The following is a 10,000-nucleotide window of genomic DNA, read 5'->3' as shown; positions in this document are numbered from 1 at the left end:
CCTCAATGAACCTGCTATCATCAAATTTTTAGGGTCTGATAGGTGTTTAACTAAGGATGGGTCTCCTACCAACATGTTAATAGGTAGACCCCTCCCCATCGAACCTTCTATGTCCTTCCATCTTGATCTATAACTCGGCTTACACCATCCAATCAGTGGTCGGATTTGAGCTGCTCTGTAGTAGTCCCTCAAACATGGAAGGGCCAATCCCCCTTTTTCCTTTGATAATTGTAATGTCTTGAACCTCACTCTAGGTTTTTTCCCCGCCCAAATGAATCTAGAGATAACTTTATCCCACTCAGAGAAGTACTGCTCTGGTTTTCCAATAGGAACTGATAGAAATAGATACAAAAGTCTTGGTAAAACATTCATTTTTACAGATTCTATGCGAGAGCTTATATTTAAATATGGAATTAAATCCCATCTATTGATATCGGCTAATATGTCCCTCCTGAGGGGGTCATAATTTAACTCTTCTAATTTGGATAAATCTTTTGGTAGTATAATGCCTAGATATTTCACAGATTGTTTGTCCCACCCAATTTTGTACCTAGAGCGAAGGTCTTGAGGGGGATTGTAATACATGCAGAGAGCCTGTGTTTTTTGTTCATTTAGTTTGTACCCTGAATATGACCCATATTCACCCAGCACAGACATCAATGCAGGCAAGGTCTCTGTCGGGCACGAAAGATACAACAAAATATCGTCCGCGAACAAAGCCAGTTTTTGTTCACCTGCTGGCATTAATATACCTTTAATCGAATTATTCTGTCTAATCCATTGTGCCAGAGGCTCAATAAAAATTGCGAATAATACTGGCGAAATCGGACAGCCCTGCCTAGAAGACCTTTCCAACAAGAAGGAGTCTGTGAGCTCACCATTGATTTTCAATCTAGCTGATGGTCTACTGTAAAGGGACTCTACTGTCTTAATAAACACCTGGTCAAATCCAAATTTTTCCATAACTTTAAACAAAAATTTCCAACGGACGGAATCAAATGCCTTAAACGAATCAATACTTATCAACATAGCTGGTATCTTATTCTGATTTATATGATTAATAACATGAATGGATCTTCTAATATTATCATGAGTTTGACGGGATGAAACAAAACCTGTTTGGTCCAAATGAATAATTTCGGGTATGATATTTTCAAGTCTTCGAGCCAAAATTGATGTGAACAGTTTATAATCCACATTTAATACACTAATTGGTCTATAATTTCCACAATCTAATTTGTCTTTACCTCCCTTAGGTATGACTGAGATAATCGCTTCATTCCATGATGCTGGAATCTCATTTTTTGTCAGGACCCAGTTGAAGGCCTTTTGTAAAATAGGTGTCAAAACCTCTTTCAGGGCTTTATACCATTCTGAACTAAATCCATCCGTACCCGGTGACTTATTAGCTTTCAACCTGGCTATAGCCGAATAAATCTCTTCTTCTGATATTAGTGACTTTAAATTCTTGTTTTGATCAGCTGTGAGAGTTGGTAAATTTAGTGAGTTGAGTAGGCTATGCATCTGTTCATCATTGGCGACATGAGGCTGAGAGTAAAGTTTTTTATAGTAGTCTGTAAAACATTTTTTTATTTCCTCTAATCCATGATGTGTAACCTTAGTACTTGAATCTGTTATTTTATATATTGTATTATCTGCTTGTTGTTTTCTGAGTTTATATGCCAATAATTTTGTGTATTTGCTCCCTCCTTCATAGTATTTTTGTTTAGTATACATCATTTTCTTCTGAATTTCTTGGTTATATAACTGGTCAATTTGATTTCTCTTGGTTGCTAATTCCACCTTGATTCTAGGATCAATTGAGTCTTTATGTTTTGTTTCAAGGTTTTTCAGCTCTATTTGTAATGTATTGAGTCTTTCTGTTCTTTGTCTTTTAAGAAAAGATGCTAATGCAATCACCTTACCCCTCATTACCGCTTTACAACAGTCCAAGAGTACTGGTGGGGACACCTCACCGTTATCATTAATCTCTAGATAATCCTTTATATCCTTCGTAAACTGTTCTATTCTCTGTTCATTCAATATACTTGGATTGAACCTCCAAAGCGTGTTCCTTTTTCTATTTGTTGTAGCCAGGGAAAGATACACTGGGCAATGATCAGAAAGATCCATTGTTCCAATTTGACATTTTTGCACCTTATTTATATCTGTTCCAAATAATAAATGATAATCTAGTCTACTATAGCTCGAATGTGGGGATGAAAAGTGGGTATAGTTTCTAAGTGATGGATTCATATGTCTCCAGACATCCACCAGTCCCAATTCTGAAATTACTGAGTTTATCTTTTTTGTTATTCTATTAGATTGCGCTGGTCTCCGTCCTGAGGAGTCGAGGGGTCCCAAAGTTATGTTCAGATCTCCCGAACACACAAGGACCCCCTGCGCCTCTGTTGCTATCCTGTCAAATATTTGCATATAAAAGGCTGAATCTGAATTTGGGGGGATATATATATTATAAAAGGTAAACATATTTCCATCAATTCTTCCTCTGATCATTACAAATCTCCCTTCTCTATCCTTGATAGTTGAGATATGATCATACATTACTTTCCCAGAGATTAGTATAGCTACTCCTCTAGTATGTCTTGAACCATTTGAAGATGCATAAACATATTTAAATCCCTGTCTTTTGAGTTTTTCATGTTCCAGCCCTGTCATATGCGTTTCCTGAAGGAAAGCTACATCTATGTTTTCTTTTTTTAATTTTGAGATAATTTTCCTCTGTTTAACCGGATTAAGAAGCCCATTGACATTCAAAGAGATGAAATTTATCATATTATATCAGTAGTTAAATGCAACCAAATATTTCCAGTGCTATGTCGTATAAGATAGTAACCATCATGAATATGATTCACATTAAACAAATCAGAATAAAACAGAATCCCCCTTATTGAAACAAAAAACACACATGTATGACAACACAAAGCTTCCTTGGGTGACAGGTCTATGAACCTGATAAATCCCCTGTTGGAGGGAGGAGGGTAAAAGCCCATCCAAGGGGTTGGGGCCCTCCCTAGTGGTGGAATGCTAAAATCACACCCACATTCCATTCCTACTAGAAAAGTCCAACTAAACTAAATGAAAATGCTAATCCACTCAATCAGTGATCAGAAAAAAACGAAAAACAAAGGACATGTTGCCTTACTTATATTACCAAGAACGGGTAACCTCTGAAGTTTTATGCTTAAACTCCCAAATCTTCACTTCACTTGCTTCTAGTCGCAGCTGGTTGCCATGTGAACGCCCTCCGTATGACCCCTTCCACGTCACCGTCAGGGTCCTCCGTTGGAACAGTCACTGGGATTCCCCTCTGGATCATCTCTTGTGCAGCAGCCCTGGCGTCTTCATATGTCCGTGTCCCCGTTGCTCCATTTAATACGGATTTTTGTGAATGGGGTTTGGAATCCTATGCCCTTTTGTTTGAGCACTTTTCTAATTTCTCCATAAGATCTGCGTTTAACCATCACCTCGTTTGGGTAGTCATGATCAAAGAAGCACTGCTTGGCATTAACGTGAACCTTGTTTTTCCAGGCCAGGTGTAGAACAGCCTCCTTAACCTCAAATTGCAGAAAGTTCACGATAATAGACCTTGCTTTGTCACCAGGTGCTGGCTTCTTTGCCAAAGATCTATGGGCGCGCTGGATCTGGAGAGGCACGTCTTTTAATGGAAGCTGTGTAGTTAACAAATTGTCCACAAACTTGATCATCGAGTCTCCCTCAGAATCTTCATCCACTGAATAAATTCTTAAATTATTTCTCCGGGATCTGCCCTCCAAATCGATAACCTTTTCCGTAGCTTGCGTTGTTCTTTTAGCAGACCCAGGAGCACGTCCTTGGACACGGTGCCACTTGCTTCCACATCCGAAATGCGTTGCTCTGCCTCGGCTATTGATTGACCGTGAGACTGGAGCGTCTCTCCCACCGTTGTTAGCTTGCTGTTGATTTCTTGTTTTAGCGCCGACATCTCCTCCTTAAAGTCCTTTTTCAGGTCCCCTTTAAGCTCAGAAATCGATGCCAGTATTTCTCTTCTGAAGTCGCGGAGATCTTTTGAAAGCGAGGCCATTTCGTTACCGTGTCCAGAGGGTTCCCCAGCTGCTTGGGCGCCGCCATTATCCACATGTTCTTGTACTGGCTCCATCGGGGTTTTTTTTGGAGTAGCTGTTTGTTCAGTTACCCACTGTCTCAAATTCCTTTGACTTTTCCTAGGTTTACCCCCACTCATATCTTATACATTCGAAAGTTTTTTTATCACAGTTTTTCGAGTGGGGAGTTTAATTATAACTTGATTGAGGGAGAGCAAACGATTACGCGTCTGCCTCAGACATGGCTGCTACCGGAAGTCCGTCGTGTTGTGTATTTCATCAGGCGAGTGGTGCTGATGAGAGGAACGTAGGCTATAGTTTGACTGGGTCAGAACGCGACATGAAGACTATTTAAATCCATTATATATCAGATGTATAGTCAGTATTACAAGTATGGAGGAGGAGGGCACGGTGGCACAGTCGGTAGCGCTGTCGCCTCACAGCTAGAAGGTCGTGGGTTCTATTCCCGCCGGGGACGCTGTGGGCGCTGGGGGCGTGCCCCCGCGTCATCAGCGCCCATACCCTAGGTGGGGTTGGCGAAAGGGTCTACTCTGTGTGGAGTTTGCACGTTCTCCCCGTGTCTCCTAGGGTAGTTAATACCCTCACAAAAACATGTAGTAATCCTGGTCACTATACCGCCTCCCCCTGGTCAGCCAGGGCGCCTGATGGAGGGGAAAGGAACTGGTTGGAATAACGTGTTCCTTCCACGCGCTACGTCCAACCAGGGAAACTCCCCCCTGTTAGGTGACAAGAAGGTCAGTTGGCTCTCATGCATTGAAGGAGGCATGAGCTCGGCCCTGGCCTCCCTTATAGGCTGGTGAGGGGAGTGTAGTGCCCAGCATCACTTCGAAAATTGGCACCGAGCGTGAAAAATAAGGGTTACAAAATCGCGGGGATAAAAAGTGGATGTAAAAAATAAAAAATAAAGTATTACATGTATGTTTTACATAATGTTCAATATTGAATTCTACATTATAATAATAATGTGTGATGCTCATATGAAATGTTCCAAAACTGATTTTGGTTGTATGTGAGTCTGAGGTGATGTTATATTTTTCTCTCTGTCCCTCGCCCTCTCTCTGTCTCTCTGTCTCTCTGTCTCTCTGTCTCTGTTCTCTGTCTCTGTCTCTCTCTCTGTCTCTGTTCTCTGTCTCTGTCTCTGTCTCTGTCTCTCTCTCTGTCTCTGTCTCTGTCTCTGTCTCTGTCTCTGTCTCTGTCTCTGTCTCTGTCTCTGTTTCTGTCTCTGTCTCTCTCTCTGTCTCTGTCTCTGTCTCTGTCCTCTGTTCTGTTTCTGTTTCTGTCTCTGTCTCTGTCTCTGTCTCTGTCTCTGTCTCTGTCTCTCTCTCTGTCTCTGTCTCTGTCTCTGTCTCTGTCTCTGTCTCTGTTTCTGTCTCTGTCTCTCTCTCTCTCTCTCTCTCTGTCTCTGTCTCTGTCTCTCTCTCTCTCTCTCTCTCTCTCTCTCTCTCTCTCTCTCTCTCTCTCTTTCTCTGTCTCTGTCTCTGTCTCTGTTTCTGTCTCTCTCTCTCTCTCTCTCTCTCTGTCTCTCTCTGTGTCTCTCTCTCTCTCTCTCTCTCTCTCTCTCTCTCTCTCTCTCTCTCTCTCTCTGTCTCTGTCTCTGTCTCTGTCTCTGTCTCTGTCTCTGTCTCTGTCTCTCTCTCTCTCTCTCTCTCTCTCTATCTTTCTCTCTCTCTCTTTCTCTGTCCCTCGCCCTTTCTCTGTCTCTCTGTCTCTCTGTCTCTCTCTCTCTCTCTCTCTCATCTCTCTCTCTCTCTCTCTCTCTCTCTCTCTCTCTCTCTCTCTCTCTCTCTCTCTCTCTCTCTCTCTGTGTCTCTATGTCTCTCTATCAGGAGGTGTTAAAACAGTTGCAGAGTAAACTGGAACAGGAAGCAGGAACGCTCGCTTCCTCCGGGAGGACCGACGTCCTGGACCAACTGAAAGGTGTGTGTGTGTGTGTGTGTGTGTGTGTGTGTGTGTGTGTGTGTGTGTGTGTGTGTGTGTGTGTGTGTGTGTGTGTGTGTGTGTGTGTGTGTGTGTGTGTGTGTGTGTGTGTGTGTGTGTGTGTGTGTGTGTGATTCTCACCTATAAGGGACCAGTCGAAATTTACATAAGGGGGGGCATGGAGGAAATGTATGTGCCCTGATCTAAAATGCCATGACCCTCCCTTTGACAAAAAGAAAAAATCAATGACCCTCCCCAAGTGATTACAAAAAAAAGAGTAACCCTCCCCGCCTAGAAGTGTCACGATATATTGTGTCACGATATAGCCTATCGTGGTATTAAAATGTGATGATAGGTATTGTCATGATGTCATACTGTATCGTAATATTTTTTTAATTGTTTTTTTAATACAAAAAAAAACACTTTCTTTTTTTTTGCCGGTGAAAGTTAGGAGTTTTTACTGTATGATATGAAATGTAAAGCTTATCATAATCATAGTAATTATTAATCATGTCCTCCATCATATTCAAGGTATTTTGGAGAGAAATGAAACAGACTCCAGTCAGTCACTTTCAGTTTAAAGCACTGCAGAGGGGAGGTGTTGTGTGTCAGCTGATGCTCGTTGACGCTCGTTAATGTGACATGCATCTGCACTCTCAAATAGGCCTACATCTAATCTAAGATTGTATTATACTGTATCTGGTATTATAGATGTTTTTTAGCTGTTGGAAATAACTAGGCTGCACTTGGTTGGTAAAGTCCAGATGACAAAAATATGAGGTTTGTGGAATTTATAGTTATGCAGTCTTATATTATATTATATTTGTTATATTAGTGTCTATCTGTCCTCTGAAACAATGGGTTTATAGTTAGTGAGAACTTCACTTCTCCATTAAGCTTGCACAAATGTATTTATTTGTGTGTACAAAGCACTTTGTAATTGTTTCTAACTTGCTTTATAACGTTGTTTATAAGATGATGGCCAATGTTGATGATACATGAGAAAAGAACATTAATAATATATCATATCGATATCATGCCCAACATCATGTATCGTATTGTGAAATTCTTGACACCCCTAACCCTCCCCATCAAATACAACATGACATTTAAAACTGATATGTCCAATGTTTTGCTTTCCACATTGATTAGAACATTGCTGTAGTGTAGTCAGTCTTGCTAAATGCACAGTGTATCTGTAGTAGTGGTAGCAGAATGGATAGTGTTCTCATCTTACATGTGGGAAACCCATTGAATCCTGGTCAGATTGAAGAAAGTAGAATATTTGGTAACCAGTAGTTTAAAACTTTTGTCACTCTGCCCTTTTAATTATCAACTACAGTGACTACAACTACACTGTTGCCTACATAAAACAAATTAGGCTATCAATTATGGCCTGATACTTCTGGTTTTACTTGTGGAGCTAGGCATCTATACACAACTGTCCATATAGATCCACATTAATCACATGCACAGAATTACTTCAAATGATTATGAATATCCAGTTATAGTAGGCCTATTTATAATGCATCTCTCCAATAACGCCTGTTGAAGTTTTTCTTAATTGTTCAACCACCATCGTTAAGACGCTGAATAGATTTGACTGGGTCGTTCACACTCGCTGTGCGTTGATGGCTTGTTAACGACCGTCATTGATTCTAAATAGACAAGGTGTTACTTGATTTGAATTCTTTGTATCCTTTGAAATGGAGAGGGGTCATTGACCACTGTTCTGCTGTACTAAAAAGGTATATAAAAAACGGACTATTTTATCAATTCAAAATTGCATGACCCTCCCTTGGATTCAAAGTAAAATTAGCTGACCCTCCCTTGGACCAAAATTAGAAAGGCATGACCCTCCCCTATTTTCCTCCATACCCCCCCTTATGTAAATTTCGACTGGTCCCTAATACTATTTCAAAAACAGTGATTCCTGGTGCATATCAATGCTTCTCAAACCTTTTCATGTCAAGGACCCCCAAATTAATACGCATTTGGTCACGGACCCCCCCATCGGAAACTATGTCGTGCCAGGGACCCCCATATAAGATCTAAAATGTTGTTAAAATGTTATTTTCAAAGTGGGGTCCGCGGACCCCACTTTGAGAACCGCTGCTGCAAAGTGCCGGACACTTGATCCTGGCTCAGTGCCAGCCAATCAGGGGCCGACATGCACCAGGCAGGGGGGCGGGGCCCCCCAGGGGCCAATCAGCATGAACACATGCATGAACACATCCAATCATCATAATACGATTGGCTCTGTTCCATTACAACCAATCAAATCAAGAGGCTTCTCGTTAAAGTCCCAGTCTCCTGAATGCATGTTTAAATGACTCCCATGCAGCCAATTGGCATCAATTAACAACAATCAGTTCGTTAATGCGTTCCCCCTGCCTGGATGAAGCTGTGTCGTTAGCCTCATAGCATCATCGCTTATATAAGTCATATGTTGGCCAAATTGCAGTGGTGTAAAGTAACTAAGTACATGTACTCAAGTACTGTACTTAAGTACAATTTTGAGGTATTTTTTACTTTGCTGGAGTATTTCCAATTTTCTGTACTTTTACTTCTATACTCCACTACAGCTCAGAGGCAAATATTGTACTTTTTACTCCATTATTTTTACTACACGATTATTTGAAAACTTACAAAACCACTTCAGCCCTATATACATTTCGGCCATTTGAAAAGCCGATCAATTGATGCGACGCATCTAAGACTGCTGATTCACCAGTGCATTATTGCCTATCAGAACGCTTGTATATGCTGTCAAAGACATGACTAGGCGAATAGTGACCCCCCCCCCCCCCTCTTTTCAGTAATGATGCTATGAGGCCAATATATGACTGATGAACAACTAAACATCACTCTACCTCACTGAAAGCCAAGGCACATACCTGAAGCTAACAAGTCCCATATCTGATAGATTATTTTTGTGTTGTTATTTTTTTATGGTGTAAATGCTTGGACATTTTTGACAGTTTGTTTAAAAGCAATTTCTTACGAATCCTTTTTTTTTAAATGACATTTAACTTTTCCATTTTTGAAAAAGTTAGCCTACAATGAATGTTTTTAAATCATGTTTTATAGATTTCTCAAGTGGACAAAAATATTTGTACAAATATTCCTCTTTTCTTCCCTCCATAGCCTACACACAAATGGCAGTAATATGTGCATATATATATATAAATATAAATATATATATATGGCTGTATTTGGCTGTATTTTTGTTCCAGTGTTGGTGTTCATTGCTGAGATACAGGGCTGTCTGTTTAACAACACACCAACACTCATTTGCATAGTCGAGCTTTAAAGGAATAGTTCACCCAAAAAAATATATTTTTCTATGGATTAGTTACCCCATGGAGACTTGAATTCATGGATATGTTTTAGTTTTTGTCTCATTCCTAAGACAATAATTTGATGACCAGACACAAAGGAGACTCTTTGTATCTCCTACCGGAACCGCTGCCGGTCATCAAATTATTATTTTAGGAATGAGACAAAAACTAAAACATATCCTCCATGGGGTGACTCATACATAGGAGAAAAAAAGTCATTTTGGGGGTGAACTATCCCTTTAACCATCATCCTGTCTGGTTCCTCCTCAGAGCTGCACATGGACCTGACCAACTACTACGAGCTGAAGTATCAGCCCCACAACCTCCGTGGGCTCCCTGACAGCCTGGGGGGAGGCGGGCTCCCCGGGGGGGGCGGGGCTAGGGGGAGGAGGGGGAGGGGAGGCGGAGGGGAGGCTGGCCTTGGCGTCCAGACGCCCCTCCTCCAGGATGCAGGATGCGGCGGCCATCTTGTCTCCTCACATCATGGACGGAGCCCCGCCCAAGGCGGCGTTCATGTTCTGCTCCGGCGGAGACGGACCAATCAGTGAGCAGCACCTGGACGAGCTCTACAAGGAGAGGTGAGGAGGAGGAGCTGGACTCACACACTGTGGTGTGTGT

General features: G+C 41.4%; 1 protein-coding gene across 1 annotated transcript in view; it reads left to right on the top strand.

Annotated features, from left to right (window-relative positions):
- The window catches only part of apc2 (APC regulator of WNT signaling pathway 2), a gene marked incomplete at both ends in the record, with an annotated part of 74,196 nt that overhangs the window by 5,504 nt on the left and 58,692 nt on the right, over window positions 1–10,000 (top strand). The window contains 3 exons of the mRNA XM_080429920.1: window positions 5,951–6,041; window positions 9,653–9,740; window positions 9,829–9,960. Coding sequence (XP_080286046.1) covers window positions 5,951–6,041; window positions 9,653–9,740; window positions 9,829–9,960 — 311 coding nt within the window. The remainder of the gene's footprint in view (window positions 1–5,950; window positions 6,042–9,652; window positions 9,741–9,828; window positions 9,961–10,000) is intronic.

This window comes from Gymnoscopelus braueri (assembly GCF_963280865.1).
Source record: "Gymnoscopelus braueri genome assembly, chromosome: 6".
Classification (NCBI taxonomy): Eukaryota; Metazoa; Chordata; class Actinopteri; order Myctophiformes; family Myctophidae; genus Gymnoscopelus; species Gymnoscopelus braueri.
The sequence above is the reverse complement of the archived record's forward strand: the minus strand, read 5'-3'. Positions and strand labels throughout refer to the sequence as shown.